The 23240-nt window shown below is 36.1% G+C and overlaps 1 protein-coding gene across 1 annotated transcript in view; it reads left to right on the forward strand.

Moving 5' to 3' along the window:
* The window catches only part of LRRC9 (leucine rich repeat containing 9), a 40447-nt gene extending 19114 nt beyond the window's left edge, over positions 1-21333 (forward strand). The window contains 16 exon segments of the mRNA XM_074821310.1: positions 273-398; positions 1332-1469; positions 6352-6379; positions 6382-6528; positions 6924-7142; positions 7921-8041; positions 8186-8195; positions 8561-8691; positions 10257-10365; positions 10728-10848; positions 13127-13137; positions 13685-13817; positions 14405-14622; positions 14826-14894; positions 20486-20669; positions 21158-21333. Of these exon segments, the coding sequence (XP_074677411.1) occupies positions 273-398; positions 1332-1469; positions 6352-6379; positions 6382-6528; positions 6924-7142; positions 7921-8041; positions 8186-8195; positions 8561-8691; positions 10257-10365; positions 10728-10848; positions 13127-13137; positions 13685-13817; positions 14405-14622; positions 14826-14894; positions 20486-20669; positions 21158-21333 (1941 nt within the window).
* Positions 21334-23240: the final 1907 nt, after the last annotated feature.

Here is a 23240-nt window from a genome sequence, read left to right on the forward strand (position 1 = left end):
CTTCTGAGTTTTCCTATGTGACTCCAGAGCAATTTATTACCATCAATGTCACATAAAATCAGGACAATCAAAAGTAGCCCAAAGGTACCTTGTCTCATGTGTTTCTAGCAAACTACATAAGCAGAGATGACACAGTGGCTCTGTTGAAAATCATAGCAAACCTCTAGCTCCTGACGTCCACCAGATGACAGTACACTAAAGAAAAAGGAAATGCAAGTCTCTTTCTTCTGTGTAAACTATATCGGCAATTTAAAAAAATGTCTGTCTTTAAGCCAGCCTCATTTCAGCTGAATGTCACTGGCCTATTAAAGGCTGACACTAACCTAGATGGAGTCCTGATTTCTAATGAAGAAGGTGCAGAAGCATTACAATGTATTGCAGGACCAAAGATGACCCAGGTTTGACGTTCTGTGTTGTAACTTACAGCAAGTGCTGTGGAAAAAGAAAGCTTTAGGAATAGTTCTGCACCTGGTTTTTTAGAGAACATTTTGTTTTCTGAGTTTTGTGAAGGTAGAAGTTTTGTCCTTGCCTCTGGCAGTAGGTCAGAAATTATTTACTAAACACTGATCTCACTGATCTGCTGGTACCTAAAATTCTATGCTAGCATGATCTTGGAAACAGTCATGTTCAAGTTCTGCTGAATTCAAAATACAAGAAGGTAACTACGTTTGCCAAGTAGAAACAATGGAGAGGAAAATAACAGGATAAACCAACAGCTCTACATACTTTTTAAAGTATCTAGTGCCAAATTCTTTGTCTTAAGGTCAGGCAATTCTTCAGAGTATTTTATATGCAGATATGAAGTAATCCTTCCCAACCCCTGAGCACAAACTTGTTTTACTTAAGCTCTGGTCTATATCCCAAAGCACTTTTGAATCCTTGGCTGATTCTAAGCTACCTGGCTCAATATAGGTGGGCTGTATAGGTGGGAACTTGGTATTATGCTAACACAATTTTTATATGGTCACAGCCCAGTCACAAGTAAACTGTATCTGCTCATGTGCTGAGTAAGATCATGACTTTCTGAAAAAAAAAAAAAAAAAGGATAAATATCTTCACAGAAAACAGGCTATGGTTAGCATTTTAATGAGCTCCACCTTCTCTGTTTTATGTACTGAGAACTCTAAAAATGTGATCTGTGCAAGATCTGTAGGAGTCTTGCAAAACTATTAAATTGACTACACATATGAATTATTCTATCTACTATTATATCACCTTCCCCTTCCAAGAATAGCAGGATTTTTATGCCATTTACTAATGCTATGAAGTATGTATAGTATATCTGATTACATTATATCCTTAATACAGTGTTTTCTTTTTTTTGTCCTCAGGTGTCTCTGTTAGAATATACTAGGACTGATGAAGAAAAAACTCCCATTCTCAGCGTATTTCCTTGCACTAAAATTCTGTCTCAAATTTGCAAGATCAAGGTAGATTCACAGATGCATCACAATAACTGGTATTCAGTGGTAGGGCTGATGCTGTTTATTGTATTAAGGTTAACACTTAGATTAATCCCTGTAAAAGTTTCTTTTGCTGTCTTAGGTTAAAGGTTTTATGCTTTTTGGTTAAAAAATATTTCTGAACACATTCAAGTCTAACTAATAGTTATGTTGTCTCTGAGCTGTGAGAATGTCTGTTTCCAGATGCCTCACAGGAGGTCCAGGATACACTGAAGAGGGCATTTAAATTACTTACTTTGCAGTGCAACTGTCTTTTTACTATTAATATATTTTTAAGACCAAGGGATACTAATAACATTCTCTAGACTGACTTTATGCATAAAGCAGACAAGAAAGCATTACATGGTAATTGCTACCTCAATTTTGTACCATCCCTTTGAGCTACAGCAGATTTTACAGTAAACCATTCAGATTAGGATTAATTTCACCTAACTTTGCTTATCTACAGTACAGATGATGACCACATTTGAACATTCCTTTTGTAGATTGTGCAGAAACAAAAATAGTCTGGGGACATGAGTCACCGAACAGTTTAGAGGGTTACTGTAGTTTGAAATTAATTGCATCCTACCAGAGAGCCCAGCCAGCCACCACAGATGGCAATACCTCCATTGCTGATGTTGTTTTGCTGGTATGAAACCCACTCTTAAGTGTTTGTTTAAAGATTTCAAGCAACAGTGAATCTATGAGGTCTCTCCTATCTATCATCTCTATCTTGTTTCTAATATAAATTTGGCTACTATCAAATTTCTTGCAGTGGGTCTCATTTTGTCTCTATCTGGTGTTCTAAAGGAGCAGAACCAGATGTTCTAAAGAACCAGAAGTCTTTTCCTTATTTAGCCAAAATCAACCCGCTTTATCTTATCTTAAAGAAACTAAGTTAGGTTGAGCTTCTTAAGTGTCTCGTTATAAAGTGGTTTTTTAATTCTCATGACATTATTCTAGTTCCTTTCTGAACATGTTTCAATATGTCCACATGTTTTTTTATATATGGCCTCCTACAAACCTATGTACAAACTTCCAGCACTGGACTGATAATGACATACCTAGAAATAATTCCACTTGCCTAATCCTACTCACTAGTCCAGTGATTAAATATTAGCTGACATACCTGTCCTTGTGGTAACAGCGCAAGATCATGCTCAGCTGGTTTTCTATCATTAGCTCTCGTCCTTTTCAGTGTTCCTGAGATAGTGTGAGTGTGAATTTCTCTGTTCCTAGCTACATAATTTACAATTTGTTTTATGCAGAAATGTGCTTTTTAAATAGGGTCATCATGTTAGTCATTATAAAACTGTTGTTTATAGTTGACCTTACAAACATCTTTATGTCACCTCCTAATTTACCAGGAAGGGAATTCTGCTCTTTTTTTGCTAGGTCACTGAGTAAAAGAATTTAAAACAGAACATCAATAAAAATACTCTTTAAAGTGGTGATTTTCTTTCTATAGTTAGAATAGTTTTTGTCTGTTTAGCAAGAGTTACTTTCACTTTTGGATATAATTATTTTTTTTATTATATTCTCAGACAGAAGCTATTAATCTTATCAATACATTTACATTTTAATCAAAAGAAATTTATTATTAATTTTGTTTCCTGTGCACCATATTGGTGTCTATTAAAGAGTCCATTAACTTGTAATTATTTACTGTGTTGCATATCAGCCTTTCTATGATACCTAAGGATGGTATCAAGCTAACTGATCTATTCTGATCATCCTATTGATCCTCAATACTATTATAATTTCAGTTTGTTCATAACCTTCTAGAACTTCCCAAGTATACTATCATTTGTATAAAATGAGTGGCTCAGAAAGTTCTTCAACTGATTCATTAATATCCTTGATTGAAAAATTCCTGCTTTAAAAATGTTAACATGAGTAGTTCCAGTTTTAGATTCTTTTTAGTTATTAAAGAAATACAAAGTATTTTTTTATCCATGTAAATTATGAGCATCTCATCATGGTTCTTCCCAAAGACAGAGAAAAATATGCATTGAAACGATCTTCCTCTTCTGGATTCTAATTGATCATTTTAAAATCCTTAGATAGGATCAAGCCTATAGCATTGCTTGAATATCATTAGGTCCTGATTACGATCTCTGATTGTATTAGCCATCAAATTTGCATTGACATTTTTAGCTTTCATTTTCAGTAATCCATGTTTCTAACAACTGTTTTATTCTCACTGCTATATTTTTTCTGATTTTTCATTCACTTCTGCTGTAGTGGAGTAAAAGGGCCATAGCCTGATCCAGAAGGGCTCATGAATATTTGCTTTAGTCTGTAAACTTAAAAAGGTGAAGATTTTTTTAACTGTAAATGAAAAAGTGTGTAATGATGAAGTGTTTAGTGTTTAACCTTCTGCATCTTTAAACCTCTCCTAACTAGCCTTCACATTTTTTAGCTTAAGTTTTTGTGTCACTCATTTTGCTCATGAGTGCTTTCAGCATATGAAAATTGCCTTTTTTAAAACACCAAGGCTATATAAAAGACATGCTTATGAGATACACTTGCTTGTGTTTTTAAAGAATTGCCTCTTAAGACAAGTCAAAGTCCTTCATCTATCCTTCATCTACTTGCTTCATTTAAGGATTCCAGGAATTCAAAATGCTCTGGAAGTTTTTTAAAGGAGAGTGTCAGTGAAACTTCAAGAATATTGAGCAACTTTTTAAAGAGCAAGGACACTGGTAGCAAGGATATTGACAGACCCAGACTGATTCAGGAAATTGCAGCCAGCTGCTTTGCATTCTCTCCCTGATCAGTAGAGATTGGCCCTGAGAATTTTTCATTAGAAAGTTCAGTAGCTATGCTTAGCTTATTTATTCTGACAATTTTGAACCCAACTTTTTTCTGATGTCACAAAAGTATAATGTTGAAACATGTTGAAGCATTAGCTCTCCTAGTAAATTCTATAAATTCTCTAATGCATATAGCAACAGAGTTTCCTAAAACTGACCCTTCAAATATTCCCTGCCCTAAAATTTAGAGGCTTAGCCATATTTCATGTCTAAAGCCAAATGAGCTTTACCACATGCATATTGAACTCTCTATACTAATCCATTTCTTGTGATCAGGCAGGATTAAAATTTCACCGAGTTCTACTAAATACCAATATGAAAAACAGATTGCGAGAATAAAGCTAGTAGGTTTATTTTCAAACCAGCAAACATTGAGACTAACCCTTTGAATGTTATCTCTCACCTTGAAAGACTACCTAAATTATAAACTAATTAAGCAGTCACTTGAGCAGCAGAACTGAAGGAAATTGGTTTGCCTTAATAAAGAGCCTTGTCTTTGGGTTATCCAGTGCCTAATCAGGCGTGAGCTCTCAGAGTTTCTCAGATCATTCAGAACAGGTCTCTCCTGAATCCTCTGGCATTGTAGCTGAGCCAATATTGCAGCCTTTCCTTACTGGGATCATCAGTTTATAACTAATTCAGCTGCTCGTTTTCATGGAATTTGTAGGAAGTCAAGTGGTGCTTGTCTAGCAGATAGGCCAAAATTCACCAATAGGTTTAAAAATTAGTGGTGAGGCTAGCAGGTGGATATACAGATAGCACAGTCACATTAGCCCTGTTTCCTTAGGAAACTGAGCTATCAAAAAGCCTCAAGAGTCAGTGGAGGAAGATCCAAGGTCATCTTAACCTGTTCTGATCCATCAGCTGAAATCATGTTAATCTACCCACTATGAAAGGTTAAAAGCTCCTCTGTCAGTCCAATTTGTTATTAGAATATAGAATAGCTAGAGGAAAACACACTTCTGCTGATAAGTGTAGTGTTTCATTCTGTGTGCATTAGGGAATTCATATTTAGAAAAAACGCCAGCAAAATTAATGCTTTAGCATATGTCATATAAGTTTTGTGACATCAGAGAAAAGGGATTCATAAAGGGTAAGATAAATACTTTGGAAAATAAAATAATATAGCCAAAAAATATTCTTTAGTCATCACCAAAGCCAGTCTAATGCCACAGAATACGTAAGTGATTATTTGTCTTAGATACAATCTTGATACAATACTGGATATTTTGGGCCCCTACGATACAATCTGAATTTTTTGATTGGGACTCTTTGATCTTTTCTTTTCTCCACTGTGCAACGATGGGCTAACATACTGTAGTATTATCGGAAAGAGGGAGTCATAGTCATACAAACAGGTTAGGGATTGGATCACTGACAGCCTTGTCTTTACAGGAAGTTTGCTGCCAGGTGTCTAAAGTCAGATCCTGTGTAAGAAAGTTTCACAACCTGAGCACCAAAATATATGTTTGGTATTGACATTTATTTGTTTCTGTTCAAGAATATTTCAGACAAGAAAATTACTGAATTTGTTAATCTGTGATAGAGAGAAAAGACTATTTAGTTTGTATATAAAAAGCATGAAGAACTACAACGTTAGGATAAATTCCGCTTTGACTTTGCACTCAGTCTCTTCTAGACTAAATATCCAGTCTTGGTGTTAGGCTGAAATCCTGTTTCCATTAAAGTCCTGTTGTAGAATGAGGATGTGTAAAGCAGACCAGCTGATAAAATAATCATGTATTGCAGAAGGATTTAAATTGAACAAAACTATCTAAGATCTAATGCAGACAAGAAAAAAATGTCTATGTTCAGATAGCTTCAACTGCAAAGGTACATTTGGGAGCTGGCATACCTGCGTTGTAGAGTTCTTGTTTTTCAAGGAGAAGCTGAACTTTTTTGAAATTTATTAAAGATGAGTGTCTCTGTGGTATAATGGGGTAATATCACATCCTGTATCCAAGAAGTTGTCACTGATATTAGTAGGAAATGTACATAGAAACAGAGCACAGAATAAATAGGTGGAATTAATTTACAGATTTAATTGACTGCTCGGTTTCTTTCAATTCTGATACTGAGTTTTGTTACAGATCACTGTCTTAAATCTGGATGACCAACACTTTTCAAAATTTCCAACTTGGAAAAATTGGAGCATTTAACATGGGCATCATTTAGCAACAACACTCTCACAACAATAGAAAGACTAAAGTCTTGTCTTAACCTCGAAGAACTCACTTTAGATGAAAACTACTTTTCAACACTAGATGGTAGTATATTTCCCGTGGTAGTGATAATGCAGGCTGTTAAGCTGGGGCACAGTAAAAGTGTTTCTTTATAGTGAAATATTACAGAGGATGAGTTTTTACTCGCTGCCAACAGAGTGAGCTTTTCAAATATGAAAAAATCTGAGTGTATCTTTAGCACAACTGAAGAAAGGGAGTGAGGCAGAACAGTTATGTTCCAGCAAAATAACTATTTCCTATGAAAATATGCATATTTATCTATGTTTAATGATCTATTTGATCTAATGATCTATTTGATTTAGTTACAGTTGTACCCAGTAACACAAACTATGTCACTTGTAACTGGTTTAAATTCTGTATCAGCCACCTTCTTCTGTTACAGCTCACTTTATACTAAGTGTATCTTGTTTATTTTCAAGGAATTTCAAAGCTCACTAAACTTACAAGGCATACTATAAATAATAACCATCTTATCAGTCTCAAAAGACATGTGTTTGAAAATCGGTCTTATCCTCATTACATTTCCATTGAGAACAACAGAATCATATTTTTAGTTGATTTAAAGAAAACTTACTCCCTAATAGAGCTATACTTAAGTAATAACTTTTTTTTACCAACAAGAGATACATCATTTAAAGGTAAGTATTTACTATTTCAAAACTAATTTGTTTTTTATTACATTAGAAATACAGTGTTTCCCCACCTGTTCAAGTATAGAGGAAACTATACTTAAACATAATTCTGTGTTTAAGTATAAATATACTTAATAAGTAGAAGTATATATAAGTATAAATAAGTATAACCCAATGCCTGTGGGTGCTGCATTCATCCATCTTTACAGTGGAACCCGAACTGAGAACCCCAGTCTAACATTTTTGGATTGATACTTACTCCTGAGAAGGAGGTACTGAACCCTCCAGGTGGATTGGACTCAAAATATTCTGCAGAGGTAAACATCCCTTATACTAGGTAGGCTAAATCAAGGTTTACTGTCTCTGGAATAATTCTGCAGCTCATGTCAAATTACAAACAATTACACCTGCAGCAGTTCCAGTTCTTTTCAGCTTACCTGGAATGCTAATGTATGTATTATAAGCTTCGTTGGCTGGATTCAAAGACTAATTGGAGACTGAGGCCCTGATTCTTATTTATGTTCAGATTCTGTAAAACTGTGTGAGAGCACAAAGGCTTTTAAGGCAATGTCAGTATACTTTTCACTCCCTTTAAGCTTTCTTTGTGGCTTGAGTGTTGAAAAGTGCTATTAATCTAAATTAAGATATCTGTATTTTGTTAAGTGATTTCTCAGTTTTGAGTCATGATGGTTGAAGAAGGAGCTGAAAATAAAGTAGTCTGAATGCACCTATATATGGATGTTTTAAAGTTATATTAATAAATTTGTGCTTTTTTCTACTTAAGGTTTAACTAATCTGATCATTTTGGACATGTGTAGAAATTGAATAGCCTGGAAACAAGATCACTACCAACTATTTGTATTATTCTGTCTTCCCTTTCTCAAAGTCTTAGATGGCATGCAGTAGTAAGTTATTCTGTATGCAGATTATTACTATAACTTTTTAAAAAACAGTTCTTCAACAAATCAAGACCCAACTGATCAGACTTGTTAATATGTGTGTAATCTTTTCATATACTCTGTAATACTCCATTGTCTGTCTCTCTTCAGTCATTTTGGGGTAGAAATTGCCTTTTTTGGTAATAGTACCTAGCACAACAGTGTCCTGGCACATGCTAGGGTTTCCAAGGCTTTAACTGTAATTTTGGAGCTTAATAATTTCTAACATCTATTAAATTAGTATACATTACTTACAAATCTATATTGTAAACTGACTGAAAGAACACAGACTATATCCATTAATCTGTTCCAGGAGAAAACAGTCATCCAGGTCTGCTCATATAAAGACAAAATAACACTTCTAAAGTTACTTTGATTTTAGACTTCTTTAATTCATTGAATTGTAAACCGTTTCTTGCCTTTATTACTATCATAGTTCTAGATCTGCATTAATATTGTAGGCATCACTTCAAATTCATTTAACAGGAATCAACAGAAGGAGAAAGTGCAAAAGATTTGTTTGGAGGCAAAATCACCTCTGACATGATTGCAGATGGACTGGGACATTCAGACTTCACAGAAATGCAAGAATTAAATTGGACAGCTTCTAATATCAGGTGCGGTGATTTTCAGAATTGTATTATCTATTAAAAGTAGCATCTAATACTGTGGATACAACATCAAAATCTTAAGCTAGAATCTGTATTTAGCAAATATGCCTGATAATTCCCTAGCATTTGTAGGCCAAATTCCCTTGAGTGATCCATAAAATGTGTAATTTTTCATTACAAAGGGTTACTTTCTGAATTATGTTGAAGAAATGTTCTTTCTCTAGATGCTTCCATTTTTCATTTAGGGAGTGGTGCTGCCTGCACACAGTTTGACAGAAAATGTCTAGGAGAGATAGAGTACTGGCTCCAAACCAAGTATATCTAGAAGAGAGATTTTATCTGATCAAAACTCCTCTGATTTAGTTCCTTTCAGAACAGATTTGCCCAAAGTAAGAACAGACATGTGTGTATTTGCAGTACTGCTTCTGGAATCTTCTGATCTCTGAAAAAGCTGTCTTGTTCATTGTAGGTCTACCAGAATTTAAAGCAAGAATGACCTGTCTTTGGTTACATTAAATGCATCCTTAACTGAACACTGGTATGTGCACCCAGTGGGACAGTCACTGTTTTGCAACACAGCACTAGTCACACTTGTTTGTAGACATCATCCCTGATATTAATTGTTAGGAAAGTATTTCTATGGGTTGTATGTATGTATTTGTCTTCTTAGAGACATACTTATATTTAATTTTATATTTTATTTTATATTATTCATCTTTTGATCTTAAATAGCCTAGAAGGCCTACAGCAACAGTATCACCATGCCAGGAATATCAGTGTCATATATGCTGGAATTGAGTAGGTGTTGCTCATAAAGAAATTGTAACTCCTTTTAGTTTGACTCTTGGTTTCAAGAGACTGTTTTATTAAGATGTGAGAACAGATACAAGTATTTAAACATTCTTGTCAGGATTATTTTCTGCAAGGACATTCATTCTCTGGAGGCTTTGTTGTGAAAGGTTGTAGAGCAATACTGTAACACTGACTACGTGCCTTTTAAGGTTTTACAATTCCAAGCCTTGAATTTCTTGAAGAGATGTATCAACAGCACAATTATGAATGCCTAAAAATTACTTGAGGAATGCCTCTCTGACCAGTAGAGTATCCTGCTTCTACCATTAAGTAGTAACAAGTACCTTGCAAGCAGGCTTCAATGCAGCTGAGGTACACAATTGCAACCTGTGTGGTGCTTTGGCAGGCCTCAGGGTAAGCAGAGAATGGAATACTCCATCTGAGCAATTACAGCTCCAGTGCTGCTGGAAAGCAACTAAAACAGCCTAAGAGGTATGGAGCTGGAATTTCAGTAATGTGATATAGAAGCAAACAGAGCAGCCTGTTGAAAGCCCTTGCCTTTGGTGTCAGAGTCAAATCAATTGTTTACTACTGGAAAAAGAACTGTGAATTTGTTGTGGTATTTTCATTAGGGTGCTTCTTTCATAGGAGCATGTTGCATCTCTTACCCCAAAGCCAGCATGTTATGGATCTGCTCATGCTATATATCTCATTTCTATCTTATTTTTCTATATTACTTGTATTCTAAATCCATATTTGTCTCTTTTTGCTTAATTCAGAGCTGTAGAGCTGGTGCTGGCAGACCAGTTTAGAAATGTCTGTGGCGTGAACTTAAAGAAAAATAATCTCATGTCTTTCAGTGGTTTAATCTTCCTAATGCCAAGGTGGGTTCATGACACAGTCCTTTCTATTTTTCATAATAATATTAATGATAAACTAATTTCCTTTGATTGAAAATACAGTCTTTAATCTCCTTTAATACCCGGTGTTCATGGGTTTTTGTAACAGCAGCAATCGATCAGCACAAAGCTGATTGCAACCACTGTTTCAGTTTTACAGTATTGTTGCAGTAATCTGATCCAAAATCAATTAATTGCACCAAACTTTTTTAAGCACTTTAAACTGACCGATCATCTTTCTAAAGATCAAATTTCTGAATCAGAAAAATGTAATTGGCAGCTTTGCTAATGTGTTAGCAATGTGTTAGCAGAGAAACATTCTGTTTGATTAATCATGCTTCCTTTTTACAGGTGAGTCTGAACTACAATTGCATTGAATCAATTCTGCCTGAACAAAAGCTGCCTAATCAGGTAACAAATAGGCAGCAGCTGTACTGAAAATGCTATGGACAGGAAGGACTTGTGAAAGAAAGCTACCATCAGCTTTTAAAATATACTTTTATCTCTCCTTTACTCCACTGAGGAGGAGGGAGGTGTCTTCAGTGTCAGTAGCTTTGGATCTCCATTTTTTTTCCCCTCCTAACTTGAAGAAACCCAGTAGATTTGTTTGGTTTGCATGTGTATAGTATGTTTGGCATCATCTAGCTGGCTTTTCCTTCCTAAGTGCTTTATGAACAACTTTTTAGGCCACTTCTTCATCAGACTAACTATACCAGGCTGCTGTCATCTGTTCTTTGGATCCTATTACATAGGTGGTTAGGCATATATCGAAGTTTTTTCACCTTCCTACAAAGGATTTCATGTTGAGTAAGGGAACCACCTACCTCTCTCTGGCTGTTGGTTTGATCTGGGAGAGTATGGACATGTATCTCTGCTCAAATTTATCACTGATATTCTGGTTTCATTCTTTACTTAAAATTGTACAACATTATACTAAAAATTTTTAGGAATATATTCAGATACTGGGGAATATATTGAGATAGTATTTCAGTCCCTTGAGCTTGACCTGTGAAAATTCAGCTGCCTTACACTGTATAGTATTCTGATGGCAGTCAGAGCCTCTTGTTAGAATCAGTGAGTTTAGCCAGTTCAGACTACCATACCTTTTATGACCATAAAGAAGGCTTTTGTATATTCATCCAAAGTTCTTCTGCAATGTTGTGTGTAGTCTAAGCAGTCATTCGTCCTGCCATTAAACCTCTTTTCCTTTACTCATTTTGATAATTCTTTTCATCATCCTTTGAAGGAGACAGTCATACTTCTTTCTTCTTCCTTCTGCCATCAACCTGTGATCAGCCTGTGTCCTAAAGAGCATTTTCAAATTACCTTTCAGTTTGCATTTCTCATCTGTGCACTCTTTCAGTCAAGACTGAAACTTCTGGGACCTGTCAGGATTCATTTACTTATTTCTGCATGGATAAGGCAACATCCATAGTCAAATTCAGTTTTATCGTATCAGACAAATCTTGCAAATTCACCATGCAGAGTTCCCTCTATACCTTGGTCAAGTTTTATAGAAGTAACAGTGACAGAGCATCAGAAAACCCTGCAAAACCTAGTTGTTGTTGCTGTGAGACATACTTCTCAAGATGTCACGCAGCTCTTCATGTCTTCATTCTTTGCATATGCTCAGCACCTGGAGTGTGGGAAAAGCATGAATTTGTTTTCCAGTTTTCTGGGGAAAAAGGGTATTGGCAGAAGCACACATGGATATGGGCTGTTTGGGCTTCCGTCATAGTGTGACAAATTTCTGTGCTCATTTTGCTTATCTGCTTCTCCGTAAGAGATTAACATTCTTTATACAGACTGGGGGCTCAAAAAGAGCCTCTTTGGTGGGAGGGATTTTTTTATCCCCTTTCCCTTTTTAAATATTGACAAATTTTAGCTTTCTTGCAGGCCACTGAGATTTGACTGATGTTCCCAAACTCAGTGCAAGTCAACATAAATACTCCATGAGGTTTCTCAGCCAGCTTTTTCAAATGTGACTTACTCAGAGTCACTGATTTAAACATGTCAGATTCTAGCTTGATAGCTGCTACTTAACAACCTTTAAATCAATACTGGAATGGAAATTATTTCATTATTACTGTGTGATATGAATAACATTGCCCTTTTTCTCCTCACAAATGCAGCACAAAAGAATTTAGTGAACAACTATGCTTCATTTCAGGTTTATTGATACTTCTACCAACTTCAGCTAGTAATGATCCAGTACCATTGTCAGGATTACTTTTGATATTGATATACTTTCGAACTCTCTCTCACTATTCTTAATACTACAAGCCATTGATGTCCCCTTCTGTGCATTTGGTCTTTTCATCAATTTTTTGCATGTTTTTGTTTCTTACTGTCAATTTCTTTATTTTTCCATTTATTATAGCTGCTTTTAATTTCCTACTAAGTGGATACTATCTTTTTAATGATTGTTGCCTTCTTTCTCAATTGTGAGATATTCTAGGAACATCAATGTTCTTAAACCTTCCCCAGATCCTCTTGGCACTTTCTTTGGAAGTTGAATTAGCTCTTAATTTTTGTAGCCTTTTGAGATAAGCCTGTGTAAAGCATAAAATTTACATATTTACACATCTTAATACAAATTAATATTACTTATTCACATACAGTTTAGATATTGTTTTGTTTGTGATATGTGAATGTAATCAAGTCACTAGCTGCTCAGCAATCACCAATACTTAGTGTTTCAATGGAAATTGAGGTTGCTAAGCACATTGTTTCATTAGATGGGTTGTAAGGAAGAAGCGAAGCTAAAATTAGAACCCTTTTTTCCCTTCTCTCTCTTAATCTATTAGTTCATGCTACCTAATTACAGGTCAGGCATAACAGAAATGAAGCTTTACAAATTAGTAGAACAGTGTATGTTATTTTATTTTGCCCTATTGTCATTCAGCTGTTGTGAGAATACACCCAAAGGTTGCCATAAGTATTTTACTAAATCTAGCAGCGATTTACAGCTGTTTTCTTTTCATGTCCTCAGACTTCTGTGAGCAGAGGAGGGGGCTTTCTTTATTTTTTTGATTTCCAGAAAACCTGACCTAGCTTCCACAGAACAGAGGTTTATATGTGGAGGATTTCCACCTCAAAGTAGTAGATTTGTTTCATTTTTCATAATTTTTTTTTTAACATATACAGGTGTAATTCCTATGAAACCTGTTCCAGTGTTTAGTGAAATTGCAGTCATCCATATATTCTCTTCATAAATTTTTTTGGGGGGTGGGAGATGCTGATGTTCTTTTGTCCAAGGAAAACTGTGGCATCATACTCTTGTTTGATCTATTAGTTTAGGGATGCAGAATTTAGAGAAAACCTGCCCCTCCCTGAAAATGCAGAGTTTGGAAGATTTTAATCTGGGCTATAATGGAATTACTAACATGGCCCAGCTACTGTTTAGCATGTTAAACCACTTGAAACTTCTGTTTATGCAGAGTAGGTGGTAGCAGCTTTTCTGTACATTCATTCAAGCATTTTACAGTACTTTCCTTATGTCCAGTCTTCTTCACTCCATGCCTTGAATTTGTGAGACACAGTTTTCTCTGGTCTTGACCCCAATAAGAATGATATCCTAGGTTTAATTCTTGCCATGACTCCAAGATTCTTCAGATATTGAACAGTGAAATTCTTTAATACTGCTCCACTGTTCCTCACTTGTCTTTTACAAGACAAGGGCAGAGCAGGGTAACCAGCACATGGAAGATATATTTGTCAGCTCCTGGCCTGCAGCAAGTTCCACATTGAGGAAATTTTCTTCTCATTATAAGTAATACTGACAATAATGATTAACCTAAGTCTTGTTCCTCAAGATGCCCAGATTTTTTTTAGGAAGATATTTTGCTTTAAATAGAGATGGCAGATAGATAGATGAAATCAAACACACTGTTGTCCAGTGTCACTGAAGTGGTCCAAATCAACATACAAATAATTCAGAAAGTTCATGAGCTGCTGAGGTAATTTTTGCTGGAAAGGAATCCAAATCCATTAAAGATTATTCCATGCATTTACTCTTGCTATATTAGGAAACTACATCAGCCAAATTGAAGTACTTGAAGGTCTCCAATTTCTACAGGAGTTGGTATTGGACCATAACTGCATTAAAATGATTTCACAAGGCTTCCTCGCTAGTCAGAATGGTCTTCCGACTCTTCGTCTGGAGCAAAACCACATATGAGAACTGAACAGTTTACAATCTTTAGTAAAATTACAGAAACTCTTTCTGGAATTCAACAGAATTCACGTACAGTAGATTTTTGTTAATGCTGTAGATTCAGTGGGCTAAATGTGGTAGACTGTTTTCAGACAAAATTCCCATTTTCTTCTATGGATTTTCCTGAGTAAAATTACCAGTATTTTCCCCCATATATATATATATATATATATAACATCAGCAAGATTTTTGAAAACTCCTGACATATGGTGTAATTTTTAACTTTGGGACAGGAATCATCTGAGCTAGAAAAACTTCATGTTATTCCCAGTCTTAAGGTGCTCTCAAAACATGGAAATCCAGTGAGGATATTTGTTTGCATTGCTAAATAAACTAGATGAGTATTTCACTTTATACAGTGAATATTTAATCTTTGCAATAATTAAAACTATTAAGAATTTCTCCATAACTAGGTCATTCTTAAGTATCTGCTATTATTGTTTTAAGGTTGAAAGCTTCATAGTATGTGTGATGATCCCATTGCCTCACTGTGCCTGTCTCAGTGCCATACTGTGATCAGAAGGCACTCATTCTTCAGCATACCGTTCTTCATAGTGTTGCAAGACAAATTTAAAATGTATGTGTTTGCATGAGTATGTTGCAGTGATGGGCTGTCCTTTCAATATTCCAAAGCAGGTCAGATCTGTGAAGAAAGATCAAAGAATTTTAAAGGATTTCTGAAATACTTGGTTTTATTTTTAAAATGGCTCAATAGCAATCTTCTTTGTTGTATTGCACATCACTCCTTGAAAAAATCGCGGAAGGCGAATTTCAGGTTTCTGTTTTTGCAGATATGCTTCTGTTTTTCAATGTAGTACTGTTGGTTTGGCTTTTTTATCCTTGGGAACAAACTATTAGAACACAGTAAAGAAGATTCTACCCTTTCTGATTTTATGATTACATATCTATGGGACAGAAGAAGGCTAACACTTCCACACAGTAGAAAAGGTTTTCCTGGACAAGTGGGACTTGTAGGGCCAAGTGTTTGAATGAAGTTTGTAGGATCTCAGCTTCATGTATTTAAGTATCTTAGCACTGCTAAGCTTTAAAGTAGCATCAAACATAAATGGAAACAAAAATATACTTTTAATTGTTAGTTTTGAGAAAAAAAAATGTGGTTTTCTAAAATTCAGTTGACTATATAGTTCATACGGAAAGTTTTTATAAATAGACCCTTGAAGATTAGGTGGAAAGCCCAAAACCTAAATGCCCCTTAACCTCCTTTTACCATAAACCTGCAGTGTCTGGTCTAAAGCAACAGGTAGAAACACAAGGAAGAGAGAAGGGAGGAGCATTTTGGAGCAGTAATACATATGGTGCAGTCATGCACTCTGTTTTCAGTGTCTGGCTCAAATATTTTTGTTCTTACGATATTTTTTAAACCAACTTGCAAATGGTTATAGAGATTTGGAAATGAACTTCTGAAATGGATGATGAAATGGCAGGAGAATGTCAAGCAAACTGAATGTTAGTAATGGCAGGAACAGTCATGCTTTTCACGAGGAAAAAAGCCAAACAGATTTCTCTTGGGAAATTGCTATTCCAGCGTTTCCTTCTTTAGAATTGCAGTCCTAGAGTTTCTCCTGAAAGGGATAGAGGTGGTGGGCTCCCCTGCCTCCTCTACAATGTAGCATTAAGAAGTACATCTCACAGTGTATTAGTAAGCATCAGTTAATACCTGACACTATGGTCCACACTTCAGATAACATCATCATTTTCAGTAAACACGGTATATTAAAATAGAAGAATATTGCTAGCCTTTTCTGTCCGCAGCACAGCCTGTATCTCAACACTTGGCGTTCTGCAAGGCTGTTTCCTAGTCACATCTCTGCAGGGCACACGGTGCACTCGCATCCTCATATGTGCTGAGGGCCATGAGAACTTGCTGTGGTCCAGGCTAACTTGATGAGGAAGGTATAAAATTGCTCACAGCATGCCACTTTGTCAGTACAAAGTGTCAGTTATTCATGGGCACTTAAAGTTGAAAAACATTGCTCGAAGGTATACAGTCATTTATGCACAGTTTGGATTCTGTTTCTAGGAGAGTAGCATTGGTGTAAGGTTTGGTTCAAACATTTACTGGTGTAGCAGAGATACGATCTTACTGACTTCTTGGACAAGGACCCCATTTCTGGATTATTTTGTATTTCCTTTGCACCCGGTTCTCTCAAGAAGAACTACTGTTCATTGCTTGTGTTTTGACTGCTGGTAAATGCAGAAGAGAGGGTGAGAGCTGACTACCAGCCCCTGGAACAGGTAAAGCAAATGTTACTCAAATTCCAAGGACAATATTCATGTCACCTATAATGGGTGCCTAACGTGATTATCACAGCATTAAAATAGATTTTTTTTTCCCTTCTAGATTGCTTGAGAGAGTCTATCTCAGGTTTTGTAAAGTCAGGAAAAACATACGACATATTATCTGCTTCCTTTCTTCACCACAGAATTTAATGAGTGTGAGAATCTGTAACAGGTTCTATCGTCCTGCCAGGAAAATGCCTATTTGTTTGTTGTGATACCTTCATTAAGGTGCCTGTAGTAGGCAAATACAACACAAACCAAACATTTAAAAACTATAAAGGACCCATTAGAGTCTCAGGCTCATCTATCTGTAGAGATAGATGACACCATAGATTTTATTGTTCAGAAATGTGACATTTACCCCCAGTAGTAACTTATACCTACCCTGAAATTCCATGCTGCAGAAAATTCACTCATTTTTTCCAGCAGGGTTCACCCTCAGTTCATACTTCTGTGCACTTACACAGCTTTTGGATAGTCTAGACTACAGGTAGAATCAGGTCACATTGGATGAACCAAATCCTCATACGTAGGTTAAGCAAAGGCACCACCAGTGCTATGCAAGTATGTCTATGCAGAACAAGGAACAGGAGTACCCATACGTTCACAGGGTGTCTGCATCTGATAATTTTTTATAAAAGTTTAAGAGGAACCAAATTCTCTTACCTCCTAATGTTACTACATAATGCAGTACCACAGCAATGGTGTATCAATGTTTTAAACTGTAATTTCAAGTTTAATATTCACTGTTATAACTTCTCTGTCCATCTTTTCCCAGTAAATGTGATTCTTGACACACCGGATTCCTATTTCTCTTCTTGCTGATAGTTACCTTCATAATTATTTTCTACTATAATTTGATAATGTAATATATTGTCTTGCCTTGAAAGATACTATCTTGTCCCATCTGCATCCATTGGAAATACTTTAGCACAGATAATATTCTTCATTTATTGCTTTGCCTGTAAGCCTGTGGCTTTCTGTTAGCTCTCACTGTCCCTCCTCATCGAAGTACTTGTGTCCATTGCTGTGGTTCAGCCTTGTCTATCCCCATGCTTCTCGCTGAGAGTGAGGTCATGTCCTAATGCCTTGAGATGCAACTGCTTACCACGAGCTGACCACTGTTACTGGTCGTCAACATCCCTTTTTCACTGGCATATTTCTACCTTTGCTACTCCTTTTGTTGAGAAGGGGCTCCCTGGATAAGCTACCTTGTTTTCCTCCAGACCTTGCCCTGAAATTCTCACTGACTATGAAACCAAAAGAAAGCTTCACAACAGTTAGGCGTCTGCTGTGACCATTGTCTGTCACACTGACCAATTTTATTGCTCATTATTTTCTTGTGCTCACCCATCTGTCAGTCTGTCTGCATTCATTGGGTGTGTCTCATCTCATTTTACAGTATAAATTCACTGGAACAGAGATTTTTAGTAGGATTCACTGTTAGGTTTCCTAAATACAAGAATGACAATAACAACAGCAAGGAGTCAGAGAGGAGGGTAGCCCAGCACGTGTCTCCTGCGAACAGAAGGTTCATTGTCTCTGTGGTTCTGTTTATCACTAAGACTCCACTCACTGAAAGAGTTTGTTGTCCCACAGCAGACCTGTGTTTTCTGTATCACAGCATGAAACTTCTCTGGAGATTTGTTTGATGAACAGAATTCTTTCCTTCCAGCTCAAAAGACCGCAGTATGCATTTTAACCATCGGTTTCCCCAGAAGGATCAATAGAGTAATGAGGAGATCTAGAGTCTGTTCCCACTCAGTGTTGTGCAAGCCAGTTCTCTCTTCAAGTCTCAGTTTCACATTTATGGAGCACAGAAACAGTTCTTCTGCACATCTGAAACATACAAAGTACAAAGGATGATGAGAAGCATCAGTACGATTGGTTTTATTCTCCCGTCCTCATCAACCTGTCCAGCTTTTCCTCAAACCTCTTTGCTTTATAGATGAGAAGCACTACCAGTAGTCACCTACACCACAAGGTTATTCTACTCCAATTGTCTCCTTAAATTTTTTACAGCCATAATTCTGTCACCATGCCCAACCACATCTAAACTGTTGCTGAGCTGCAAATACTATTTGATGCACTGAATCTAACTCCTTTATCTTATCTTATGCTTTCCACACCTATGGGTTATGTCCTTATTGTATCCTTGTATAAATTTCTTGGCATAAGTATTTTATTGTATAAAGAAAGCCCTTTAGCAGAATATTGGCTTCTAGATACAACCAGAATAAGTGCTGCTATTTGATACTGGTATTAGTGGTATCTTCACTGTTATGCCAAATCTCAGTCTTCACATTGATAGTAAGTCACTGCTGAAACCAGACAGGTTAAAATCCATGTACACTTGGGTTCTGTCTCAGAACTTCATCTGTCAAACTGTGTTATCATAGATCTCTGTCGGGCTACATTAATATCTCTGTTTGCAGACTCAGGATCTTTGTAAGTTAGTGAAACACATTTTCCCACTTGAAGCCACAATGCGTGTATACAGAGTTCAAAGCACTTTGGGATTGAGTAATTTCATGTGTAAATGTTTTATTTCAAAACTGACCTGTGCTTTTATTCATTGGACATCACTTAAATAAAAACATGGCAGAATAAGTAAAGCAATAGAAGCATGTTAAGACTATATCTTCAGAGAAATCTCTGTTTTATATTCAGGTTCAGTGAAGATGTTATACCTCATTAGCTACAACAGAACTGAGCCATTTTCTCATTAGATCATTCAAGTGGAACAACACAAAAGATTTTTCAAGTTTGTCAGTTGCATTTTAGTTGTGCTTTTTAAAGTGCTTGTTAGAAAGCAAGAATTGAAACCGTATGGTGTTGTTTAAGCTTAAAAAGTGCTTTTGATCTTAAGCTTCAAAAGAGATTTTCCCAGCAGAAAGTAGGCTAACACTTTATTTAGTACTGGTTTAGGTAGACACCAGAACACTCTGTACATCATAATATTTTCTTTTTCTCATGTTATTGATTAAACCTTGTTTAATGTTGTCACTGCTGAATTAGAGATGATTTACAGGAGGCAGTCAATCACCGTTGTCATTGTACTGTACCCAGTTTTAACAAAATTAACAACTCAGGACAGACTGGCACACAGCTTTAAATCAGTTGCTACAAGAAGTGGTTGTCACAAACCAAGACTTATGAACTACTGAGTATTTTAAAATATTATAAAGATCCTTCCAAAACCGAATTTTTATCAGCCCCCTGCCAGTCATCCCTTGTAATGGGTTTACATTTGAAAATGTATTGTTTTCCATCTTTCTCAGTAAAAACAGCTTCAGTGCATTACAGTAGCTTTGTTCTTGAAGTGGTTACAATTTTGTTTCAAGCATTTGAATTTTGTAGCTACTGGTGCTTTTTAATGTACACAACTTGCATAGCTTCTGTATTTGACATCTAGAAAGTGCAATAGTCAAATCTTAAACTCACAACAGTAATTTGAAGAACTGATCCTACAGTTCTATACTCACAAAAAGCTGATCATTACTGATTATATTACTGCAAAAGCAAAAAGATAATTCTGTCATAAAGACCAAGATATGTAATCTTTATTTTTGTTTTTCCTTTTCCTTTGAAGGCTTTTCCAGTTGCAAGCTCTCCAGAGGACTCTGGATTTCCTGCACTGCCAGCAAACTTTATAAGAAATAATTCTCTGAGAATAACAAATGGGAATCTGAATGAAAACATTAACCATTTATTTGGCTCTGATCTTATATTTGGTCATGAACTTGAAGAGCCTTTACTGAATAAGTCAAATGAAAGTAAGCATAAACAAACAGGATTACGTATTCCTGAATACTTAACATAGTTATACTCCCTCATGCTACATATTATATGGCCATATAAAGCATTTTGAACATGGACACTTTTATCTTTCTTGGGTATCTTGCAAGTCTGTAAGTTTCTCACAACCTTCCCAGAGCTGGGAAATGTGTTTTCTGGAGGAATACATATCTTTGTCAGTTCTTCACCCTAAGATGGATCTTCAGATTCAGTCTGAATCACTGATAGAAGAATTAGCCTTTAAGTGCTTTCCAAAGCTTTGGGTTTGTGGGGTTTTTTTAAATTTATTAACCAATTTCAGTCTGTAAATTAAAGTATTAACTATGCTAGGAATGGAAAAGAAATGATGTAACATGGTTCTGGTGAGGAAAATTACGAAAAAGAAAAGAATGAGTGCAGTACTTGATGACTGGCAGCTAGGGCGAGGCTGTGCAGGGAGAATATCCGTGTACATTTTGTGTTACAGATAAATCTAAGAACACAGGAATTACAGCAAATAATCTTAGAAGCATCCATGCAGAAAGAGCTCTTAGGCAAGCCAAAGGAGCAGCAACTAATCTTCTAAACCATTTGGTGCATCACAGTGCTGCTTCCTGAACCAGTCAGCTGCATCAGGGCGACACAGAAAATGTGGGCAGGTGAGACTCTTACCAGCCCTAAACACTGCTGCTTCTTTCCTTTTTTAGGGGGGGCGCAGCCAAAGCACTTCTCTTCAAACATTACTTTTCTTTCTCTAAATGCTGCCATATTTTCTTTACCTCAATTTCCAGATCCATCAAAAATGTGTTTATTCTCTTTCTTCTGATAAAACTTGCAATGCATCTAAGAAAACATCTAGACAACAATTTAAGATTTTGCAACTAGAACAATGACTACACACTAAAATGGAGCCAGCTGTTTACCACAAATAAACTGGTATCTCCCCAATCCCTGCTTAATCCTGTTCTACCTAACTCCCAACTTTCTGGTTTGTTTGTTTTCTGTTGCCTGAAGTCTAGTATTGTTTAGTAATTAAAATATTAAGTACAGAAGCAGAAATGCAAAGGTAAAGCTGTTGCTGTGGTTAAATATATCTAATAATTGTGATACAAACAGCAGTATCTTGCTATTACTGACTGCCAGCAGCTGAAACGAGCCAGTGTGTGTTCGATACAGTGTTTCTTACTGTATCAAATGTTTCTCCACAACAGGGAAGTGAACAAACAGGTCTGGCACTAGGACTTTACATTTCCATCGTGATTAATAACGTTTACTATCTAAAGAGATTCCCTTAAAATCAGTTGTGTAAGTCAGTGAGGTGATTCTATCTGGAATCGGTATGCATCATTTCTTTTTGTGTAAGGTTAGTCCCAAACAAGCATTCTTCTTAGGCATATTTCATATATTATTATACCTATACACCATGGTATAAGCTGTGATTTTTTTTCCTTGCTAGAAGAGTGTGTTTAAAAGCTGTAGGCCGTATTTGCCAATGAAAAGAGAGCTAATTAAGGGCTTGTTCCCTCAGATGTTTCTCTACAACCATCTTCAACTGGTATTTACATATGCACAGAGATGATAGGAGTAGTTTCTGAAGGAACATATATTTTTTGGTGACTGATATCACCAAACCTCTAGGGGGGGAAACACTTTAAATAAACCTTGTTTAAACCAAGTAGTGCCATGCTGACTCAGATGTTACAGAGGAGAAAGCAGTGGGCAGAGGAAGTGACATTACTCAGCATGACTGATTTATACAGAACTAAATTCCCCCTAGCCTTTATCTAAGCTGGCCTCTTCACAGGACTGGATTCTACCTTAACTGCATACTGTCCAGGATTCTTTTACAAGTATTTCTCTTTTACTTAAAAAGTGGGCTTTTCTGGCTTAAAGCAGCAAATATGACTTTTTCCTCATGTTGTAGAGTGACCCTCACACATTAAAAAACCAACACATGGAGACCATGTATTTTTAAATAATGCAGATGAGATGCTGTAGTAAGCATCCTCTATCAATAGCACTGCTCGCATTTCCTCACATGACACATGTGCTCTTTGATCTTTTCCCATTTCTCTCAGCCTGTTGTAACATTACAGAACTATGCATAGTCTGGGTGTTTCCAATTTAGTCTTACTTTTTATTAAATCCAACATGCTAAAGTTAGAAGAACATCACAAAGGCACCCAGATAGTAAAAAAAAATAAAAATGTTTGCATCTGATTAAGCGACTCTAGTCACATCATCCCAGATTAGATGAAGTGATGCTTTAGGACAAATCAAGTCTTTTTTTTAACCTTTCCCCTCATGGCATCTCTTCAGGCAGAGTTAAAGCTACTCAGGTGTCTTAACAGACTAATTCTTACCTTACTGCAGTTAGATTTCTTTGAAGTATTATCTTCCCTAAAATTCTGAACTTAGATGATATTTGTAGCATCTCTTAGCATTTTACAGTTACTGATATTTACTTATTAATTTCTATTTTAATTTTATTTTATTAATAATGAGAAATTCTGTGCACAACCCTAAAGGAAAAATGAAACAAGAATGCTGTTATGCGATACTTTTCATTA

The sequence above is a fragment of the Strix aluco genome, chromosome 4 (assembly GCF_031877795.1).
Source record: "Strix aluco isolate bStrAlu1 chromosome 4, bStrAlu1.hap1, whole genome shotgun sequence".
In the NCBI taxonomy this organism is placed as follows: domain Eukaryota; kingdom Metazoa; phylum Chordata; class Aves; order Strigiformes; family Strigidae; genus Strix; species Strix aluco.